Below are 24794 nucleotides of genomic sequence, written 5' to 3' on the forward strand. Positions count from 1 at the left end.
CGTGAATCATTTCTATTTTCATGATTTAATCCCGTGATTTGTCATAATCATCTATATTTTTCTGGGTTGTTGGAACAGGTTAGAATACAAATGTTGCATCATTTTTTGTATTACATAAGTTGAATGTGTCAGATCTTTTTTTCGTTGCATCAAATTGTAGGCTTAGAGATTTGGAAACTTTGATAGGCCCACAAGCACATAGCCTGCTTAAAAATTATGTTCCAATTATTCATCTTCCATCATCATCATTCCTCCTACGCACAAGTATAAGCCTAGGGCTTATTAAAGCATCATCCTCAGTAACAAACAAATGATGAAAATGGATGAAAGGATACCGGTAAAAAAAAATCAAGTAGAAGAGTTTGAAAATATCCTGCTTAATCTGAGCGATTAGTTTCAAAACAGATTATAAGGTTTCAATTCAAAATTACAAACAATCAAGTGCTCAAATTTTGAATGAGATTATCGATAACATTGATAGGAAAACTGTTGATAGGAAAGAGATCTGGTGATGGAAAGCATCTTTGAAACTGCTGAAGCAATAATATAGTGGTTTTATTTTCTTCTATCGACTTATAAAAATGTTGATAGGATATTGCAGCTCTAATACTCATTGGTGCAGATGAAAAGTTTTTCGAAAAAATAAACATTAGGTTACGGTACTTTAATTTTGAAACTTGCAGATGTGTATTAGTTGCAACTATACTTTTCACCATGATATCATGTTGCCATTCAATACACAAAACTCTTTACCGTAGTCAGTTGTAAAAATAATATTTTAATAATTCAATTTCATAACTCATCAGTGCATCTTTTTGAAAATTATAAAATGTACGTATTATATAAATTGTGTATCAAAAGTGAACAATTTATTTATACTCCCGCTATACCAGCTGAATCCATGTGCCAGGAAATGATACGAGCTTTATGAAATCTTAAACAATTACAACCACTCAAACAAGAGGATTTGTATGGCAGCTGTCCCCTTCTTCATGAAATCGTAAACAACACAAGCAAGCTAAAGAATTAAATCACGGAAACAGAACTAGCTGAATGTCCGCACTAATTAGCATGTTTGGGAGGAGTACCCCCAGAATAGGTTGAGGGGTGGACCCCAGGACCCTAGAGTGGGTAGGGAGGAGGTGGGGGTAGCCTGCAGTGCTTGATATGAGATTTTTGTTGTAGTTTTGATGCCTTTCAACTTTGGCCACGGTCCAGATTATATTATAACAGCAGAGTAGCCCGGAGAAACGCAGAAAATAAACCCAGCCTTGTAGCTCCATAGCTCCAGTGGAGAGCTCAGTGCTAGATGCGATGTGAAACTCTTTGGATAGTAGAGTTCAGGGCTAGACATGAGGAGGAGGACTGAGGGAGTGAAATGAGGTGGAATTAGAGTAGAGTGGTGATAGCATAGGTGAAAAGACTTAAAACTATTTGGAGGGAAATTTCAGCGGAACAGTGATAGGAAACAAAAATATCAGCTAAGAAATTCATAACAAACCATAATAAAAAGAGTGAAAACTGGTGAGAGTAGCCTATAAAATAGACAAGGGTCGAAAGAGTTAGGAAATGGTACAATAATTATGAAGCAAGTTGAAAGGAAATATTAGCGAGAACGGTGGTAATCTGAGATATTCGTCAAATATAATCAACAAGTGATAATAATTAGTGGAAAAAGTGAAAATAATGAGGAAAACAGTCCGCATCGACACTAGTCCCCGAATCACATTCATACCTGTGGAAAAGGTTTGCTGCATATTTGAAAGTATTAGGCTGCACTCTATTTTGACCTCGATTAATTGGATTTTTTTGGTCTCATTGTAACTTTCAAGTCTGTATTCTAATCTATTCTGATTTTCTTGTTAATTTTCTTCTGTTCAACTTCTGTAACAAAATACGAAATATGATTAAATTTCTTCCTTTATCTCATTCTTTTTTATGAATTGTTTTTTCTTATAATACTACAACACTGTCTGTTCTCCATCGATCTTCTCTGTGTTTGTTTTGTTAAATATTGTACGGTATGTCCGTATGTGTTCTGAAAGCATTTAAAATTTTCTTGTCAATACTCTACTAATCAACTTCTGTAACAAAATATGATTAGATTTCTTCCTTTATCTCATTCTATTTCTATGAAAAACTTATTATTTTTCTTTTTCCCTATAATACTACATCACTCTCTGTTTTCTATCAATCTTCTCTGTACTTGTTTTGTTAAAAATATTGTACGTTATGTATTCTAAAAACATTAAAAACGTTATTCTTCATTAGTCTATTGTTAATGAAGTTTTATTTTCTTATAAAATTGCAATGTTTTTTTTTCCTTCAACTTTTAATTTGTTGTTGGATTTATTCTAATATAATACTGTGATGTCTGTGTTTCTATCTCAAATTTTAATTAATCTATATTCTCAATAACACTGTCATATTTTTTTCTAAATTATTAATGGATACTATCCCTTAATAAAGTACCTTATGAATAGTGCTTCCTCATTGTTATAATACTGTAAAGTCCGTGTTATTTCATGGCTGTAAATAAATTAATCTTTTATAACTTAAGGTCTGTTTTTCATCTATCCTCTTTCTGCATGATAGTCTGTAGTCTATCGACTTCAAACAGATCTTGAACTGTCCACTTCCAAATTGATAAAGCATACTGAAGCCCACATGATATCGAATGAAATTATGCATGAAATAAAACACTATCAATAATTTTGGCTGAAATAGCAAACTAGCTAGTGATGTCTCCAATATGCTCATCTGCTTTAATACAGGAGTTTTTATCAATACTTAAAGGGCCATGTTAAATCACAGGTCTAAGCTAATAAGCCTAAGTTATCGATGCCCAAAGTCAACATTACTGAAACCATCAATAATATTTCAAACCAATTTGTGCGCCAATGAAAAAATGGACTTTTCGGATACCCCCACCACGCATATTCCTTCCATAATGACATTGATAGACCTTACAAACAAGCAATAGATCCCATTAATGTCTCACACATAGCTTGTTCTATTCGATTTCAACGAAATGAAACGTTTAATAAAAACCCCGATATCATCATTTTGAGTCTATGAATATGTCTGTAGGAAGTAATTCTCAAGATAACATCATTCATAGTAGAGCAGTGGATTATCACTGAATGTTTAGGTGATTGTGAACCAATTCAAAAGTTAATTCTGATTTAAATCGAGAAGGATTTTAATTTACAATTGATAGATTCATCAAGATCGTCCCCTTATTTGCTTAAGTACTGTCAATCAGCGAATTAATGAATGAATACGTGATCATGAAAATAAGAGGAGATTAGGATATACATTCCTTGAATTATTTTCAATTGGCACATGTTTAACTATGTAATGTTTATTAAAAACATGTAATTAACTGATCAACATTATAAAATGGATATTCTATACTCCGTACAAAATACTTGGACTTGACTTGGAGGGACATGCGCAGCAGGGAAAGGTAGGGGGATACAGCAGTGCGATGTTACCGTTCTGAACCGGCCAGCGTTCTCTTTTTTCCAATGAGTGTTCACCTGCTCATGATACGCATACAGATGTTTCCTCTCTGGAAACACTCAGTCGACTGAGTCTAATCGACAAATTGGCAATTGCGCTTCTTCCTATAACTCTATATATTCATCACTGTAATTGCCGATCTCCCTCCATTTCTCTGAACCGCATATTTCTCCAAGTCAAAAGTAATTTTGTACAGAGTATAGTAAGGTTCTGGTATTTTTCTGGATGATTGCTAAATGAGCTTTGCTTGTGCGTGAGAATGAGGCAAACATCCATAACGCGGGCAAGATTGGATCCCACGTTCAGGCGCAGATAGAGCAGGCTGAAGTTGCGAAGCCTCAAAACAATACGCTAAACTGGCCCTCTACTATTAGGATATCGTGAATATTTGCAATTTGCAATATTGCAGTAGCCTTCAATCTGTATGATTTAGCATTGTAACTGTAATTGAATATGTTCAATTTATCATTAAGATAATATCATATCAAAATCTATGTACGAGTATAAAACTTTTCACAGATCATCATCCTTAGGAAACCTAAACTGTAGATATTACGGTCAAGAGATACGAGAAAAAATTAGCGAATGAGGAGGACCTGATTTGAGGCTGCCCTGTTGATTGGATCAAGTGGGATTGTGGAGTATATTAGTGAAATTCCTGTTTTTTTCTAGAATAGAATTATTTAGTTTCGTTAGACACTCTAAGGGCCAGTTTCCGAACTCGGGATTTAGCTAAGTTCTAGACTTTAACAGGCTTTAGACTCTGGAGTCAGAAAATTGGCTTTCCGAGTCAGAGCGTTAACGTAGTCGAGGACTCAATAATAGACCCTGGAGTTTTGAGATCACGTTAGACCCTGGAGTTTATAATTTCGCTTTCTGAGTGAAGGGCTTATAAGTCCAGGACTTCTATTCTAGATTCTCGCCTCTTCCCGAGTCGAGGATTTATCGAAAATCGTTAAGTCCAGAACTTAAAACAGCGTGATTTTAAACCCTCGACTGGGGTAGGGCTTAAATTAAAGTTCTAGACTTAACTGAGCAAACACAATTCAGTTATTGTTTTGGAGTAGATGGATGGATAAATAAATGTCCATTTCTTAAAATGTTTAGAAGAGACACAGTTAATTAGAACACAAGATTATAGAGAATCATAACACAACAGTATACCATATAAGTCAAGAAAATTTAAACAATTTTATATAAAATTAGACCTAGTATAAACATTACGATTGATAGCTTCAAGTTTCAAAAATGCATGAGTAGTCGAATTTGTTCTATACACATGGAAATTTACAGCAGTGACACAATCATTCAAGAGAAAAACACTCTTCATCTCCATCCAGTAGCGAACTTGGTGGGTTGGACTTCAAGAACTTGTTTCAAATGATTGTTTCTTCACTTATATATATTTTTTCTTCTTCCTCTCATTTCCCTCTTCTTCGGATCTCATTATCATTTTTCATCTTTAGCTTCTTCCTCTATGGTTTTGTTTTCTTCTTCATTTCTCCTTCATCTTCCTCAAGATGTTATTTACTTATTTTGGTTTTACTCCATTTCGGTGTTGTACAAGAAGAGTGCTGCAATTTGAAGCATATCCTCTATGACTGAATTCTGTAAAACGATTATCTTTGCTGCTCCAGTCATTTTGATGGATTGTACGTGATTCGATCAATAGGCCTATCCCAGATATTTTTCAAATGCATGAGTCTGAAAACGTCTGTTGTGTTTCAGGAAGCCAGTGGACATAAGGTGAACAGAGACGATGGATTGGTTCACAGCAAATCAATCGACCTTGAAAAGCTTTTCACTCCCGCTTCCGACTCGGGAGAAAACACTCCTTCCAGAAATAGTGAGTAACATCTTGATAAACTATATTATTTTTACAATTGGCTAAATGATATTACTCAGTTCAACTGAGAAGCAACTTATATGAATTTAGTAGGTGAATTTAGGAGATATGAACGAGGGTGAATTTAGTAGATGAATAATGAATTACTTGATATTATTATTTTTAAAATGATAATTAATGATTCATTTAGGGAGGATTCCAGATGGAATGATCTTAAGGATCTATATAATATTCAATACGAGTTAAACTTAAAACCATTGACAGGCTAGACGCAGTTATACGCTGTTGGTGCATTATGAGCCATAGATCACGAAATGAGAATCCGAGGTTTTTTGGGACAGAATGTCTCAGGGCTAGAGGTCAAACTTTTCTATTTTGTTTCCAAGTTCAATATCCCAGAATCATTGCACGAGAAATTCCGTTTGATTGGAATTGATTCCCTAAACGGCCCTTTCTCAATGCCTACCTGGTGACTGGACTATTATAGGTGAAAAATGTACTAAATACCTACTATTTTCCATTGTTTTTTTTTTCTTCTTAAATTAACCAACACTTAATTTTTCACAATTTAATTGTTATAGTAGCCTGTGAGTAAACTATTCATATCATGCAGGTTATTTTCTAGTATCGGTTCAATTTTGCTCTGTGCATTCTATTGCTGAAAATGAAGATTAATTCATTGAACTGATTATATTAATTTATAATGACAACACCATTCTCTCTATTTAGCTACCTGTCTACTTTCTGCTTCATTTTTAGAAAAAAATTATATTCTCAAAATAGTTTCTATCCCCCACCACTCATTCAATACTAGTAAAGACATAGTTCTTGCCTTTTTCATGTGTTATTTTAGGCTTTATAATTTTAATTTGACTATTTACTTCCTATTTAATTCTAAGAAGAAAAGTATAGAAATGTACGTACGGTACTCACTTCGAACAGTTTCTATCCTCTTCACTCACACAATAATAGTGAAGGCACAAAAATTACCTATCTTATCAAAAAATTATTATTCTCGCCCATTTCATTTTATTTCGTCGTGATTTTCAGGGCGAAAGTACGCATCAAGCAGCTTCTACTCGACGCACCACCCGACAGTGGAGGAGCAGTTCGAGTTGGCCAGACGCATTTCGAGCTCCCTGAGTGACATCAGCAACCAGCAGAGCAAGGGCCAGTCCATGTATGTCAACCGCAAGAAGCGATCCGTCAAATGGGTGCACGAAGGTAAATCTATCATTATTTCGATTTCATTACTCTCAATTTTTAGGACAAATCAAGAACATGAGTGCAGAAGAGATTAGGAAACAGTAATCACGTAAGATGGTAAGGAACGAAAAATATTATATCAAGTCGATGCTAAAGTAACATAAAATGTTGATTAATCGATGATGCAATGATTCATGATATAAATACAGTTCATTTAGATTATATTCATCTCAATTGAGAGAATCGGGGAGATTAGGTCTCAAATAGAACACTACAAACAGAACACTAATGCTTACAGTAATATCATTATTTTTATTCTTCTTTTTAATGCAAGAAAAGCAATCAGTAAAGAGAGGTCTATTATCAACTGCAAGAATAGATTGGACAACTTATTGATAATTATTATTGATCACTGATGATTGCATTCATAATAATTTTCCATAGAAAAAGCCAATAACAGCTTTGGAGTTTTGGGGAGATTCAGTGATGACTCTTCCTGCTTTTGAAAACAAGGAATTGTTTCAAAGAAACTCCAGTCAATAGACTGCAATAGTGGATGAGAGTTTTTCTTCAATTCCATCTTCTTTCAATTTCTTTATTCTATTTATGAAAGCATATGAGTATTTGTAGAAAATGTATTTTTGTTACGGTAGGTAGCCTACATGATCTCTGTGAGTGATTAAGTTTCCTTATGATGACTGATGTGTGAAAATTAAATTAATTCAAGTCGAAAAGAAGTTAATTTTCCCAATACACACAATACAGAGTATTTTGGAATAGCTTGCAGATTACAAGAAAAAGTTTCTCTTTAAAACATTTTTTGTTTCAGGTGAAGGTCAAGCTCCACCTCCGAATTTCTTGAATGGATCGGCGAATGGAGACGACAATGCATCATTCTCTCAACAGGTAAATACCCTACAAATATTTATCCATTTGTTCACAATAATTAGTAGCTATCAATCTAACTAATTTGTAGAAATATTATTTTTTCTAATCAAATATTTTTTGAAGCTCTCTGATTGGCTTTTGGAAATCATCTTATAATCAGCCAATCGGAGAGCTACTTGTCCTGCCGAGAAGTCTGAAAACTCCTGAAAAACGCTTCGTAAGGCTTGGCCATTATTGTATCGAACACGTTAGTAAATTTTCAAATATAAGTAGGCTCTCTTCTCATTAAAACCACTACTATGCAACCATTCGATGAATGGATATTCTATAGTTGTTGGCATATTTTCCAGGGTACAAACTCCCCGAAACCATCGCTGAAGCTGGTGATGGATCCCCGCGGCCAAATCCAGGATCTATCCAGCCTACGAAGACAGGGCCTCAACATAGAGCCGGCGCTCAGTCCTGAGGTCTGCTTTGATCTGGTCAGAGATCTCAACTCACCTAGAGGAAAAGGTCAAATATCTAACACAAATTTTATATTGCCAATAGGACATGATTATCGCATCATATTGTGAAATATGAGCTTCCTATTTTAGGAATTGAGATGCACCGTAACATAATATTCGTATATTGGCAGAAAATCTATATATTGATTGTTGCAAGACTGGCGCTAATAAAGAGCATGTAATGAAAATTTTGAAGAAACTTTCAAAAGAGTACTGTACCTACAAATTAATTAATAATTGAATTCATGATACTTCTTACATTTTACTAGCATACTTGTAACATAGTTCTTGACTACCGCTACCGTACTTGATAACGGACCGACTGGAGTCTAAATAGATTCAAATAAAGTGTAAGTTCTGATTTGTTAAAAATATGAATGAAAATTTTTTTCGCGGATGATGCCCACATGAGTTACTGATATGAGAGTCTAGAGATAGATCTGATTAATTATGAGTTATCGTACTCTAAATAGACTGTTAGACTGATATCAATTTAGTACCTAAATATTGCAAGTAAATCTATAGTAGGTGATTAAAACCAAAAATTTAGAGAAAAGTAGCCAATAAAATCTCATTCTCACACTAATTTATTATCAATAGGTCAAGAATATCTACAAACTTCAAGATTTTCCGAATTTAGGACAAGAATTTGGTTGAGAATTTCATAAATACTTCATCAAAACTAAGTCTATTTAATCTTCACACATTTTATTTCTCCCTAATCTGGATACGAGGTAGAGTAAACATTACTGTCCAATTTAAAACTAGTGTGTACTAATTAAATTTGAAATGTTCAAATTAGTTAGCAATCGAATGAAATTGTCATCAAATTAATAAGTTTTATTATAATAAAATAGGAACATGAAGGAGTAATGCTATCCAATTTTCAATCAACAGGTGCAGAACTATTTGCGAAACGAAGAAAGAAATCGGAAAAATGGATAGTGGATGAGAACAACGTGCGAACGGCGTCGACCAATCAGATGCAAGACATCCAGAGCAACTCGACCTATCAGGCGAGCAGCTATCACCAGAGCTCGGTCGGCACTCCAACCAGCCTCAAGATGCCGCCACCGTCCTATCTCAAGGATGGCGCTCAGCGCAATGAGAATATCCTCAGGATGAACGAGATCCAAGTAAGGCTTTCATATTTTCTATTTAAGGAAACTTTTTCAAAAAGGTTCACAGCTACAATTGAGCCCCACGTCTAGCAAACCTCCAAGTAGAGAAATCCTCTAGAGTTTTACATAGTCACTTACCTAGGCATACTTACTTAGGCAATTACCTCTATGTAACGGATTTTGACCCCTACACAGCAACGTTTTCTCTCCACTCAAACTTACGAGATGTATGTTTATAGGATACCCGAAAATATATTTCCAATACATTGTCTTTCTCACCAGGAAGGTCAATGAAAGAAAAATTATAATAGGTTTAAAATAGAGTAGTAGACAGCTAGTCGAGGTTGAAGCACATGTTGGAAATTGGAAATATAATTACAAGAATTCATCATTTACAGACTAGGTAAATTAGGTCTTCTTTCATAATAGGAAAGTAGGTTGACTTTCCCATCCTTCATCATCTGCTTTTGACACACATTGAATTTAGTAAAATCAGTCATAAAATTATTTTTCCTGTTAAAATGGTTGATAATAATATTATTAATATCATATTGTATAATATCATATTATGATAATTCATTGGCCCCATCTCTATTAACGTTTTTTAATAGGTTACTGTACATGACTATATCAATTTGGACTCCTTGGAAATTTCATAAGATAGACAATAAACCACATTATTACGATGTGTGTGATCTATAGCGAAAAATCAAGTGTGTTAATGAATAATAATTAGAGATCATTACATCTTTCGACTAAAAAAGAGAGTATCTGCTAAGGAAACGAAACTGTTTTGATGTTGATGTTGATTACCGTTGGAAAGGGCGAAAGCAAAAATAACTTTGTATTTTACTTATTAAACCCTTTATCAATTCATATAATTTTGATCATTCCCCACCCACAATAACCACTATTCAATGCAAGGGGATTCCATCTATAAGTAAATACCAAACAAAAATAAGCTTGAAAAACAAACGATAAATCCAAATTCAATCAAGAACATATTACAAAATATTAGTGTTTTTCACCGCAATTTAAATACTGGCACAAGCCACTGATCTACTGTTGAAATGCATCTAATCCCATATGCATTCTCTTTCTGAGTTAGCCTAGGATGCATAACAAACGCATTCTATTATTATTCTGACGTTGAAGTGTCAGACACTTATCGTCAACACCACATTAGTTTTTCAAGTGACTGCCGACTAAATGACTAATGACTGAATGACTAAATGACTAATGACAATAAATTGGCGTGAATTTCATCGCCCAATGAGTGGAATCCGAATTGGCAGCGCTGATTGAGTCTCACTCCAAGACACTTTTCGTCGGATGAAAATGGTTTATTTTCGTTTTCTGGGCCATTAAATTTAGTGTAGCACTGAATCGAGTGTGTCACACGTCGACTGCATCAATTTTATTTTGTGCAAGTGTCCGAACGATATTGAAATGAGCAGGGATGCCATACTTAAGGTAATTCGCTAATATTATTCCATAATTAGTTTTGTTGTATAACTTGGGTCATTTCCCAAATATATTTATTGGTTTTAATGGGCTGTCTACATACTTATTAGGCTATTTATAGGTAGGAGAACTATAATTCATTATGTCTAATCACAACAAAAGGAAGATTTTGAAAAAATACTAAATTTGTTATAATACCGTACTCTTTTAATAATGTTTGTAGGGCCTACCTTTTGTAAATGTTATTGTTCAAAAATTTAGTAATACCCACTTAGGCTATATATTTTTAGTGGAACCGTCCTTTTCATTCACTTCTTCATGTTACTGGCCAACATAGGCTAAACCTCTTGTTCATTTTGAAGTTAATTCACAAAGCTTTTTCCATCGATTACAATTTAAGAGACTTCATTTATACATCTATTTATTTACATTTCATAATACACAAATCAAATAAATGATTAGAAAAGGATCAACAGGCCTAGCCCGAAACTTATAATTGAATATTTTTATCGGTGGAATCATAATCTTTAATTATAATTTCTATCATTGCTATGAATGGGAAAATGTCGATTTTCTATCATTAGGGAATTGCTTGTGATGGTGCATCTATTGGAACTCAAATAAATATTATGATACGGTAGTTTATTCTATATCAATCAATTTCCTGTGAGAATTTTTAATATGGGCCTTCACCTGGCAATAAAATATCTTGAAGAATCAACACCTCATCTCCTAATCAACTGATATTTTATTCCTCATTGATCAACCTATTATTGACATTTGAAAATGTTTGGTGACACTTATTTATTCTCGAATATTTTTTAAAGTGAATACGGTATGTTATCATCCTGAAAATATATTGCATTATGATATACCATAATATGGTATAAAGTTTTCAAAATATTAAAGGTGTCATCCATACAATTCGACATTGGGAGCTTTTAAAGTTCAAAGGGCACCTACTCACTCTTGTACAATTGATATATTTTCTATTTCAAAAAATAAATTTACTAAGCACCATCTCTTATATTATTGATTCCAGATCATTCTCAGTACATCAATTCAATTACAAGGTTATATTATTATTGTGTTGATTTGGTATTAACTTATTAAAACAAATAACTTATTAAATATTTTTTATCGGTGGAATAATAATCTTCGATAATAGTTTTTCTTTTTTATGTCCGCTGTCAAACATTGAATTTTCTAATACAATTGGATTGGTTTTTAAAGTTTGATCAGTCTAGAAAAATTTTAAATCGAAAATATTTCTGGATATACCGTAGATTACATTTCAATCTATGTTATTCTATGATCATATTTTTTCAACTAAATTGGAAATTTATAGAACTAAGTTCTTGGAAACGAGGTTTTACTGATAAGTTTCAGTTGGGTAGGCTACTATGTGATTTTTAAACTTGACTTAAGCTTATGAAAGACACAATGTATTATGATATATGAAAATTAGAGTCAATATATTTTAAAAAATTAAAACTTACCATCTCTCCCATGAAGAGAGATGGTCTTTGCAGAAAAATGAATTTGGGAACCATTCAATTTCTTTATATTCATATGAAAATTCACTTCTATAAAAGAGCTTCATAAATAAATTAGTATCAGTTGAGACTTCGAACGGAACGGTTGTGTTTTTCGATTCTCCGTCTATCGGCTCTTATCTTGTTTTTCGTTCAAACCAGTATTGTTGTGAAAATGAGTTGTGTCAAGTGTCACAAAACAATTAGAAATAGTGTCAGTATTAATTGCAGTTTGTGCAATGCTGAATTCCACTCTACATGTGTGAATTTGAAAGCTGAGGAAGTTAATTTCTTCCGAGAATCAACAGACACAAAGTGGAAATGTGATGTTTGCACTCGTGAAAGAAGAAGAAGCCTGCACAGTTCGGAAGGGAGGGGTAATTCTGAGGCTGAAAGTGATAAGGTGAAGAGGTCGGGGGGATCAGCCGTAGCCACCCCCACTTCTGACTGTCTTTCCCCTTTGGACTTACAGCGCATCGCAGCTACTGTCAAAGATCTGTTAACAACCGAAATAGCTAAACTTATTCAAACTGAACTTGCTCCTGTTAGGAAAGAAATATCCGAATTAATAGTGTCCGTGGACTTTCTGTCTAATGAATTTGATAGTTTCAAGAAGGATTTAACATCTCAGAAGAGTGAAATAGAATCTCTCAAACGTGAAATCGCTGAGGTAAAAAGTGAAAATACGTTAATTAAAAATGAAATGGCTGAACTTCAGCGGTATACTCGTAAAGACAACTTGATTCTGTCTGGAGTTCCGGAATCGAAGAATGAATCTGTGTTCGAAGTGTTTGACCAAATATCTAATATTTTGGGGAGCTCGATGAAATCTAAGGACTGCTTGAGCATAGCTCATAGGATGCCTGGTAGGGTGCAGGGCGCAGTAAAACCCATCGTCTACAAGTTCATTAAGCGGCAGGACAAATTAGCATGGCTTAATGACTTTAAAAAAATGGCTAGTAAAGATAAATCTGGTCCGGGTATCTCGACCAGTGTTGTGAACAAAAAGCTGCCAGCTGGGCGTATTGTGGCTTACGACCACCTGCCACCTTTCTTCCTGGAGCTCTTCAAAAAGGCCAAACAACAAGCCTCCACCAAGGGATACAAATTTGTCTGGATCAGGGACGGCAAGATATTGTTAAGGAAGGTCGAGGGAGGACAAGTGCTACATATTCGAGACGAGAAGGACTTGAGCAAGATAACATAAACTTTAAGCATGAATATAACAACCATTACAGGACAAAATTTTTTTAAATTCTATTCAATTTAATAATGAATACTCAATATAGTTTCGATGAAGTAATAGATTTGGAATGTTTTGATACGATAGAGAATGATGATATTATTAGTTTTGATTTTCGTTCTAGTATAGATGGTGAAATAACAGATACTGTTGATTTTTTAAATATTATACATATGAATATTAGAAGTATCAATAGGAATTTTGATGAGTTTGTTTATATTTTGCAAAATTGTACAATAAAGTACGATATAATAATTCTAACGGAAACTTGGATGACAAAAGATAAGAATTTTGATTATAGCATAGATGGCTATACAGTTATTGATAAGCCAGGGCAACTGAATAATAGTAATGGATTATGTATTTTTGTGAAAGAATCGTTTGATGTTCATTATCTTAACTTTGAAAATTCGGCTGCAGATATTATTGCGATTAGATTAGTAGCTTTTAGTCACCCTATCACATTATTGGCAGTGTACAGATCTCCATCCTCAAACATAGAAACTTTTCTAAATGACTTAGATGTGAATATGTCTAATATTCATAAAAACGAAAATGTTCTTCTTATTGGAGACTTAAACATTGATATTTTAAGTAACAGTAATTTATCAACTGAATATAGCAGTCTTCTGCAAATGCATGGTCTGCAATCCCTGATAAATAAGCCTACTCGTATTTCAGGTCACACAAAAACATGTATAGATCATATATTCTGGAAAAATGTTCATTTTGGAGAGAGTTATGTACTGAGCTCTATACAAAAAACCTGCATAACGGACCATTTTTGTACAACTTTTCATTTGGAAATCCAATCACAGTTTTAGAGAAGAGTGGAGAGATCTTTACTGAGAAAATTAACTACATGAAATTGATTGATAAGTTGAAGGGGGAAAGCTGGGAAACTGAAACTTGCTTCAATGAAATCAATGTGAATTTAGATGATAAAGTTGATAATTTTTACAGTAAACTAGTTAGCTACATAAAATCTTCCACTGATCAAATAAAAATTAAAAACAGGAATAGACCTCTAAAAAACTGGATCACTCCAGGACTTATTAGATCTATTAGGGAAAGAGACAAAATGCATAAAAAATTAAATAGTCAACCGTTCAATCAACAACTGCGGAATAAATACAAAACATACAGAAATACATTAAATAAACTTATAAAACAAACTAAATTCGATTATTATAGAAATAAAATATCGCTTTCCAAAGGTAATAGTAAGAAGACATGGGAATGTATTGAGGAAATTTTAGACAGAAAACGTGTGTATAAACCACCTGACATCGACCCGGAAACGCTGAATAAATATTTCTCTGAGGTAGGAAGAACTTATGCGGAGAGGATTGATACTGGGGATACATTGCAGTTGGTACATTCACAGAATTCACATTGTGATGCGACTAACACTCCAAATTCATTTTTTATGTACCCAACGAGCTCTGATGAGGTATTGCTTACTATTAAAGATTTAAAAACTAATTCTTCTCCTGGGGTGGATGGACTAGGAAATATATGCTTAAAAAATATATCAGAATACATAGCGAAGCCCTTGTCGATAATATTCAACAAATGTTTTGAATTAGGCCATTTTCCATCTCATTTCAAAATTGCAAAAATAATCCCTCTGTATAAATCAGGTGCCAAAAAAGCTCCTGAGAACTACCGTCCCATAAGTCTTATTAGTAACCTATCTAAAATATTCGAGAAAATAATTAAAGTACGAATTATAAAATATCTAGAAAAATATCAATTTATAGCTGGTAATCAGTACGGTTTCCAGGAGGGTAAATCCACTGAAGACGCTATGACTGAACTGGTTAGAATAGTGACCGATAATTTCCAGAATAATAAAAAAACATTGTCAGTGTATCTGGACTTGGCTAAGGCCTATGATACCATTCCACACAATACCCTTCTGAACAAATTAGAGAGAATAGGTTTCCGTGGACCAGTGTTGAAGCTATTTAAAAGCTATTTGAGTAAAAGAATCCAGACTCTTGGTTCTAGTAAAGTCACACTGTCAGAATATGGCCTTCCACAGGGGACAGTAATCTCGCCGATTTTATTTTTGATCTATATTAATGATCTTTTGAGGATCCAAATGAATGGTTGTCATGCAATCTCCTTTGCTGATGATACAGCCCTAATATTTACAGCATCTAACTGGCGAGAGGTCAGGAGTTTGGCAGAATCTGGTCTGGCCCAAGTTAAGGCCCACTCTAACTTTAAATATAAGAAAAAGTGTTTTCATGATTTTCTCACCATCTGAAAGGTCCATACCTGCAGACATATTTCGTAACGGAATAAAAATTCACTCAGACTGCTGCGCCTATCATTATAACCATAGTGAAGGCTTACAGGAGGGAGGTGGAGACTGTGCATGTCAATCATTAGAGAGAGTGAGAGAGACCAAGTACTTAGGTGTGATATTAGATTCTCAACTAAAATGGAATATGCACATAAATAAGACTTGTCAAAAATTGAAACATATTATCCACAAGTTTTACAGATTGAACGGTCTGGGAGACTTATCTATTTTGAGATTAATATATTTCGCTTATGCTCAGTCTGTATTTCAGTATGGGATTAGGGTTTGGGGTGGAGCATTGGACACACATTTCAACAAAATTTCCTTGATTCAGAGACATATAATAAAAGCTGCCCTTGGTCGACCCAGACGATACCCCACACATCTTATTTTTACAGAATTCCCAGTCTTAACAGTTAAACAACTTTATGTGAAAAATATTATACTTTATAAAATTAAAAACAGAAACCTATTCACACCACAAATCAGAACTTATAATTTTCGAATGCAATCCAATTTCCAAATTAACAGAACTGACCTTACTGTATGCCGGAGACAATTCACATATATAAGCAATAGGTTGATCAATTTAATACCATCGAACCTAATTACAAGTAAGACAACAAAAACTAATATAAAAAAAATAGCAGACTGGATCAAATCAATAAACATAGCTCATTTTATACACATATAAAGTACTTTTAACAACTTTTTTAAATAATTAGGTCCAAGTTCATTTCTTTTTTCTTTTTCACTTCAATAAATTTGTTAGTGTTGTATTTTGTTATTGATACTCGCTGCCAGCACACAAACCTTAGAGGTTTTGCAGGCAGCGCCTATATAATAAGTTTTATTATCAAAGTTTATTTTTATGTACTTATAGAAATTGTTTATATTAATGTGTAAAACTTTGTATTGTCTATTTTGATTTGTATTTTCGATATTATGGCAAATAAATATGATTTGATTTGATTTGAAATTACTTATCAACCAATAATAAACGCTTTTAATTCAATTTGAAATATGATTCTATTGAATCAATAGATTGAATAGATTGATTACTGAATACCGTACATACTTTAGCTGGTTGGATTCACATTTCTAAATTCATTTCGTATCCTTGAAACAACAACACTTCTAGATGTGTGTGTTATTCGCACTTGGCTTGAGCACTGTCAAATTTAATTATAGCTGTCATTGAATGTGTTTGACTAATACAAATGAAAAATCCACCATATTGAATCCAATTATTATTAACGTGAGATGATTCTAATTCTAAAAATTATTTTTCAATTTACGAGAATACAGCAATATCTGATGGGTCTTTCAAATCAGCAATATCACACTGAAAAACTTGTAATAGATTTATTAATTTATCTATTCTTGGTTTAGTTTTTGATTATACTCCAAAGTTTAAGTTTAATTATATCTCTATATGTTCTCCACACACACCTTCCAATAATTTCAGTCTGTTAAATGGGAATACTACTCAACAAACACTGGCGCCAACTCCATAAGGTCTAGGTGGGCTAAAACGGAGCCCACCCAAAATTTTAAAAAGTTATTGGAAACAGAAAATATCATTTCAATAACTGTAAAATATTCTTGTCATCCTTTTATTGATTTTCAGGATTTATTCACAATATATTAATCAATGTCAATTTTGAAAGTAAAAATATTATAATATGGAAAACCTGCAGTTTGTGAAGAGTGAGGTACCACCTATCAAATTTTGCAAAACATTGACACAAATTTGAACCCCATTGCCTATGTTTTCTACTATTACAGGCGATGAATCTATCTATTGAAAGTTGATTGGTTTATGTTGATTAGTAATAATTACACTTTAAATTTTGTTATAAAAGAACAATAACATTGAGCAGCGTATTGAGCATAGCATTGAGCATATTTCTTTAACTTGAAACGTTGAAGAAATACTTCAAGTTAAAGATCCGTTGAACAAATTTTATAAGCTCGATAAGAAGCGAGTTTTCATTTTACTGTTGATCATCATCTAAACTAATTTTGAGATTTCTTTCCCTGGTCTATCATACTGTGATAAAAGAAAACCCCCGTTGTCATTAAAACTAGGTTTTAGCGACAGTTGATTATAAAACAACAAACAAACTTCTACAAAACTAATTTATAATCATCTGAATAGATTTTTTGTTGATAACAGGCCTAAAAAGCATCCAAAAATTTCGAAGCTTCCAAGCTTTTTCGGAGGTGACCCCTCGACCCACCTTTTCCTGGGAGGTATGCAAATTTTGAGTTGCTCCTATCTCTGATCCCATTGCAATTGGGCGTAAGTTGATTAGTTGAGTTGCTTACCTCCAGGAGCGCTTCACGCAGCCGCGCGTCCGCCTCGTGCAGTCGCCATGGGAGGCGGCGCTTCACACCGGCTCCGTGGAGGCGGCATTCCAGGAGGTGCCGTCCAGGGGCACTTGGCGCGAGGCCCTGAGTCGCAGTCCGGTCATATTCGACGCCCTAGCTGGGGGCGGTCCCCCCCTCGCCCCGCCACGCACCATTTCGCCCGCCCCCGCCTACCAGTCGCCTCTGCCGCCCGCCAATGTTGACGTCTACAAACCGAAAGTGCCGCAGGGCTGGGCTGCACCCTCCGCGCCCAGGAAGTTGCCTCAGCATCAGCCTATTGGTCAGTGAAGTATTTAAGGATTGAATCGATTAAAAAGTACACAACAAACAAAAGTCCACTACAAATAATATAGGCAAAGGTAAAGAGGGATGTCGGAAGACCATTCAAGAAATGGCAGTAAAAATTTTCTCATTAGAATAATTATCAATTAACACTGCATATAATAATATAGTTTTTCAACAATTGATTCCTTAGTTTATTGATATGTAGTGTTTCAAAGGATTTAACACTGTAGCTATTTATTCTTCTAGGGGTCAAAGTGAACTTTCGTTCTGAATATAGGTACTTACTGTTAGAGGACTTTCTAGTAGAGTGAGGCTCAACTCACAATTACGCGACTCAGGTCGAGAAGAGACGACTCTAGTCGAGAGCATGTGCTTCCAAATGGTGACACTCAGACCAGTCGATTCTAGTCTCCGCGACTGTCACCATTTGAAAACACATGCTCTCGACTAGAGTCGAGTCTCTTCTCGACCTGAGTCGCGTAATTGTGAGTTGAGCCTTAATCCGCACTTTACTCTCTTAAACATTAGTAATGCTTCTCATTCTAGAGAGTATTTCAAGTGAAACTTCCAGCTTCCAGCTAAATCAATTTCCGTTAACAGATTTTTCATTAACAAGCTTCTTAAACTGGAAGCTTCAAATTAATATGCTTCATAATTTCTCTCTCTGAACTCTGAACATATCAATTTGATTTTAGTACCGTACTGTAACTAATTTGGTCTATTTATTTGGTTATATGAATTTATAATTCAATTGCATGATTTGCTTTGCAAATTGAAAAAATTAAACGGTATCTTCTCTTCACTTGCTCTTACTCGCCACATGAGAGAGTGTTATGACCGTACAATATAAGATTGTGATTCATTTTATTTTCGTTGAGTATGATTTGATTATTTATTCTCAAATTTGCCTGGAGTTCGATTGAATTGAATTCAATGCTCCATTCTTCCTCAGACAATTAAAAAAATGTTATACATTTTATTTGAAATTGTATTCTATTTGACTCTAATTTTACAAATAACTCAATTTCAACTTCTATTATTTATTTGTTTTATTATTCAACCTCCCTATTTTTATTATTCATGCTACTTCTTTTGTAAGATTTTCAAATCTTCTATTCAAATCAACTCTCATTTCTCAACTCAAACTTATTTGTATTTCTATTTGACTTTTGTCTCACTCTTCATTTATGCTGTCCTGTCTCTGTTGGGTAACATTTTTGTATCCACCCTGTTTTGTATTTAACTGTGCTTTATTTCTGGCCATATTATCATGCTTACTAACCACGACTGATTGCACAGGTAACCTGAAGCTGGAGAAACTATTTGCCGGGCGTCCCAAAACACCCATAACACTAGTCTACAATGCTTACGATGACACTCTCTCCACATCTGCGGCTAACGAGCCTCAACCACCCCCAAAACCCCCCAGCCCCGAGCTGCCCGAGCCCAGTGAATATCTCAAATTCATGAGTGAATTCACTAAGAAAAACAGCAGCAACAACACTGATTCACCCAACCTTCAAACCTCAACCACACAAAACGCTCAGTTTAGTGGAAATAACAGTTCCCAACAGTTCAGTAACAATAATGCTCAGTTTGACAACAGTGGAGCCAATTTTCAACAAACTCCTCAGTTTAGCAGTATCGAAAATACTAGTAGCTTAGGATCATCTGAAACAGTGGCAAATGTCTCCAAAACCATCTACAAACAAGAAGTTGTAGAGAGCGAGGAGACTACTGAGTCAATGTGTTTCAAAAATATTGAGAAGTTTGAGAAGAATAGCACCTGTTTGGGGGCGCAGGAATGCTTGAAGAAAATGCAGAGTGAATGCTTGAAGGGTGCAGAGTGTGTGCAGAGCAATAATAATCAATGCTTGGTTGAGAGCGTCAATTGTGGTGGAGATGTTTTGGGACAGAGTTTACAACAGGAACAAAAAATGTCTCCTCCTGGTAATATGTGCAGTATTCAAGTAGATGATGAGGTGCAGGAATTGTGTGAGAGACAGCAGAATGTTGAGACATCACTCTACCAGGCTCCCAGCACTACTGAGTACAAGAAACCTCCTCAACTTGTCCCTGGGGCCAGGCCGATCTTCCCCAATGTTGATGTTAATGGAAGTAGTGTGCCACTACAGAACGGAGGTAGCAGTACCCTGGTAGGAACCCTGGTAGGATCCGGCAGTAACCAGGTAGGAGGTATACCAGATGGAAGGATGTCTAGAACTGAAGAACGGTTGGCGAATTTGAGAGCAACTCCTTTGTCACATCTGGGGGAACAAAGGGTTGATTCCCCCTATGAGAAACTCCCTGTCAGGTCACTGATCAACACATTTGAACAGAGCGCTAGACCAATTATGAGATTCAAAACTTCTGAAGAACAACTGCCGATTAAGAATGGAAATGGAGTTGGGTTTAAACCAGTTCTTGGAAAGGAATTGACACAGAATGGAGGAACACAGGTTCAGTTCAGTGAGAGTGATACTAGTGACTATTCTCAAGAATTGAAAAAGGAGAGCTGCAAAATTATACCCAGTCAAATGGGGGCTCAACCAACACCCAACAAACAATCCCAGATACAACCACAAAAAGTACCGATCAAAACATTTTCACCAGAAACTAGCAACATTAGCCTCGGTTTCCAACCAATCCTGAACAGTAGCACAACACATTTCTCACAGGAAATCATCAATCAACCGCAGTACTATGTGGCTGAGACAAAAGTTGAGACAAGAACATTTGAGCCCAATGGCAGCACAATGTTCAGCAGTTCATCCTCACAAGAGGGTTTTCAACAGAGCTCCAGCAGTTTCCAAGCCAGCAGCAAAACACAGTTCTCGAGCATGCAGACGAGCAGCAGCAAAATGATGAGTCAGCAACAGCTGCTGTCGGCGACCGAAAAGAGTGTGAAACCGGCCGTTGATAACCTACAAAAAGTGACGGAAGCGGCACCTAGTGAGTGAATAGAGCATCAGCATGGAATAGAACTTGAATGAAGTGTCTCCAAGAGTCCCCTGGAACCTAGTACTATTTAGAATACGTATCTCTATTCCCAGATTTTTCTTTCCTAAGAATGCCACCTCTCATTCTATAAAACCCTTTTGCTAGAGCATGTTATCACTGGCTATGATTATGTTCATTTCCATCCATTTCCACTCACTTTCTCATACTAATCTTATTTTATCACTAAGTTACTGATACTTTTGTTCTTAGCCAGAATATTCCTTAGTCACAAGACTTATCATATAATCGTATTATATGAAATATTCGCGTTATATTGAAATATTCAATGAGTAAATAAGTTATTGAACTTTAAAGTTTCTAGAGTGAAATAATATTATTGGTAAATACTGTTTCAAACATCAAACCTCAATATTCAATGTAGACTCGCTTATAATAAATTACATGATAGAGTTTAGTATGAAAATAAGAATGAATTAATATAAATATATTAAGGTGAAAAGAATACTAGTTTGTCAGTTTTGCTTGTTTAGTTATTCATTTCATCCAAACTAGTACCTTTAGTGTTAGGTCGAAACTACTATGATCTCCACAAAATGCCAATGAATATGCTGCCTTGAGCATTAAAGTTAGTTTGGAAACTAGGTACAGTACCTAACTGCGTAGTTTGGATAAAAATAAAGGTACACCGAATAACATGTGGAGCTGACAAATTTTATTCATTTCATCTTTAGGAGAAAATCCACAAAATTGTGTAAATTTTTATTAGAATACATCATGAAATTTATTTTAATTTGTGCTTCAATATTGAAATATTGAACTACATATACTTATTACTGAATCACGGTATAATCCACTGTACCATATTTTAATACAAAAATATATAATCTGCTACCGAAATATATTCATTTCTGTGGTAGGCAATAGGCACAATATTTATCTAATTTTTTCGAGTGAGTATTACCTAATCTGATGGAATTTGAGTTTTTTTGAATGAGTAGAGTAACTTAACTGAAATATGTGAAAACAAGGAATGCATTGGAAACAATGAATAATCCTCGACATCATTAATTCCAATATTGGATTTCGAACGTCGCAAGGTAGTAACTTACATTTTGCACGTAAGCACGTAAAATTATTAATTATACAGATTGGCCTAAATTTTTATTCAAAATAATATGTTTATAATTTTTTATCATTCTTGGGCTATAGGTTTGAGTGTTTCATGGCGGCGTACCAGTGTAGCTATTTCGAAAAATAACAAATAGATTAATGATTTTTTCCAAGAAGCCTGTTTGTAATCTGAAAATTGAATTGAGCCTTTTTATAATTATGGGGATGGCAATATTTCATTGAAAGGGGGTTTTATTCTTGTTGCTTTCAAGTTCAATTTAATGTAATTATTTATTTTCTTAAAGAACAAAAATAATAGGAAAATCATCTTTCAATACAAATATTTCATCTCATAAATAAATTAATGCCTTAAAATTCAGTCTACTCTTTACTCATTTGTAATTAATTGAACTGTGACATACCCGAAGTATAAGCAATATATTGTGATAATTGATAAAGTAAACAGTTCTACTGTCATCTCCACAGATTATCACATAACGTAATTATTACGTTTCTATTCTTTCAGAAACCAAAAAGTTCGTGCCACCACCCCCCGCCCCAGAACCGGCAACCAATCAGAAGCTAGATCTGAACGGCCTGAACAACTTCAACACAGCTCCCAGAGGTTGGACCTCCAAAATGGACTACTATCGGCCCGTTTTCATGGACCCCAATGCTGTTGTGCCCATCTTTACTGACTTCTAAACTCTTGTCTCAGGAGTTGGATTGTTTGAAAATTAATTCTAAAAAATATTGTCTATAAAAGAATATGAATAAAATATTTTTTTAATGTTCATGATTGTTTAAAGAAGGATCGTGTAATCTCTCAAAGATTTGTTCTCAAATGAATGTTGGTTTAACGTTGACTGAAAAATGTCATCCGTTGTTATTCCTGACTAGGAACTACAATCTTAAAAAAATTGTTCCATAATTGTTGGCTTTTTCAATAAAAAAATGTAATTTTGTTGTTATTTTTCAAGAGTTTATTTCCATTTCTGGTGGTTTGAATTGTACAATTTCAATTATTCAATGGGTGTTATGTTCCCCTGTGTTAGAATTGACACCGTTATAGGGCTAGTGTGTATTAAATATGAATACTGTATTATTTGATATAAGTGTTTTCTTTATTTAATTGATGGAAACAACTTCATACGTCTCAATATCATGATATTGTTCGCGAGAAAATTATCTGCTAGAACATCCATCCCCATCCCTGTACATACGAGAGGATAGAACATTTTTCACTCAGAATATTTGTAGAACTAATACAAGAACTTTTAGTGTGAAATCGATATTTTTAATGAGTATGAAGTTGATGGAGAGTTTCATGATTCGTAATTTTTAAAATCAATGGATTTTTAAACGTCCATCATAATTTATTTCAAAGAATTATCAAGTTTGAATTACCATTACAATCTCATAAAACGTGTTAGCCCCGGCACAAAGCCTACATACAATTTTATTTGAGGAGATAAAAATTCAGAAGTAAGTTTGAAGCTTCAATAAATAAGAAGTTTGAGCTTTATTTTTAAAATATTCATTCTTCTCATATCTTCTTTCAACTATCATAGTGTGGTATTTTTGTTCACTACATAGTGGTATGCTCATCATTAATGAGTTTAATCTCCCCCCTGTATTCCATTCTTAATACAATCATTATTTTTTATTTTATTTATATTTTATTTCTTCTAATTTATTATTTTGTTATTTGATTTATGTTTTATGTCTTGTTTATAACCATTGTAGGTAGTATTCATGTCACTTTTATGTCATACTCTCCATATTCAAATATTTAAGTTAAAAATATTGATTCAACATAAATCTTGGAAAAAATTTTTTCTTATAAAATGTTGTCATGTTTGGTTGAAACCCTCTTGTAAATAATGTTCGAGTAATGGTCTATTTACTTAAACGAATCTCTCTCTATTGACATTGTAAATAAACATCATATTAGACTAAATCAGCAGCAGTGTACAATGTTCGATGTCGATGTATGTTACAATATAATTATGTTGATACATAAAAATATGTTTTCTTATTACATCCTTTCAATCATTAATTAATTGGAAGCATCATTCATAGAATGCAGTTGAAGATCTATTGAATCAATCTGAATTATAGTCGAAAAAAGCCTTAAGAGCTTAACGCTTTGGAAAACATATTATACACCTTGAGTGGCATATAAAGCTTTATAAAAATATTCAGCAAATGTTAGATAACTTACTTCCAATGACCATCTTCATAATAAAGAATTATGTCTTTTTGTAATATATTACTTGAACAACGTTTATTTCCCTCTTTTGCAACTGCTAAAATGTTGATTGGTGTTTGGTTGTGAAAGTAGCTGAAAAATATACCGGCATTCGATTGAGCAAAATTGTGTGTGTATATATATATATATATATATATATAATATA

The 24794-nt window shown here is 34.1% G+C and overlaps 1 protein-coding gene across 9 annotated transcripts in view; it reads left to right on the forward strand.

The window, feature by feature from the left end:
- LOC111056111 overlaps positions 1-24403 on the forward strand; it is a 72021-nt gene extending 47618 nt beyond the window's left edge. For 5 of the 9 annotated variants that reach the window (XM_039421020.1, XM_039421021.1, XM_039421022.1 and 2 more), the window contains 8 exons: positions 5254-5371; positions 6422-6595; positions 7407-7483; positions 7816-7978; positions 8869-9107; positions 17986-18301; positions 19606-21258; positions 22904-24403. In XM_039421020.1, coding sequence (XP_039276954.1) covers positions 5254-5371; positions 6422-6595; positions 7407-7483; positions 7816-7978; positions 8869-9107; positions 17986-18301; positions 19606-21258; positions 22904-23082 — 2919 coding nt within the window. In that variant the 3' untranslated portion in view covers positions 23083-24403. The remainder of the gene's footprint in view (positions 1-5253; positions 5372-6421; positions 6596-7406; positions 7484-7815; positions 7979-8868; positions 9108-17985; positions 18302-19605; positions 21259-22903) is intronic. The other 4 variants (XM_039421024.1, XM_039421025.1, XM_039421023.1 and 1 more) reach the window with 2 other exon arrangements.
- Positions 24404-24794: the final 391 nt, after the last annotated feature.

The sequence above is a fragment of the Nilaparvata lugens genome, chromosome 2 (assembly GCF_014356525.2).
Source record: "Nilaparvata lugens isolate BPH chromosome 2, ASM1435652v1, whole genome shotgun sequence".
Taxonomy (NCBI): Eukaryota; Metazoa; Arthropoda; class Insecta; order Hemiptera; family Delphacidae; genus Nilaparvata; species Nilaparvata lugens.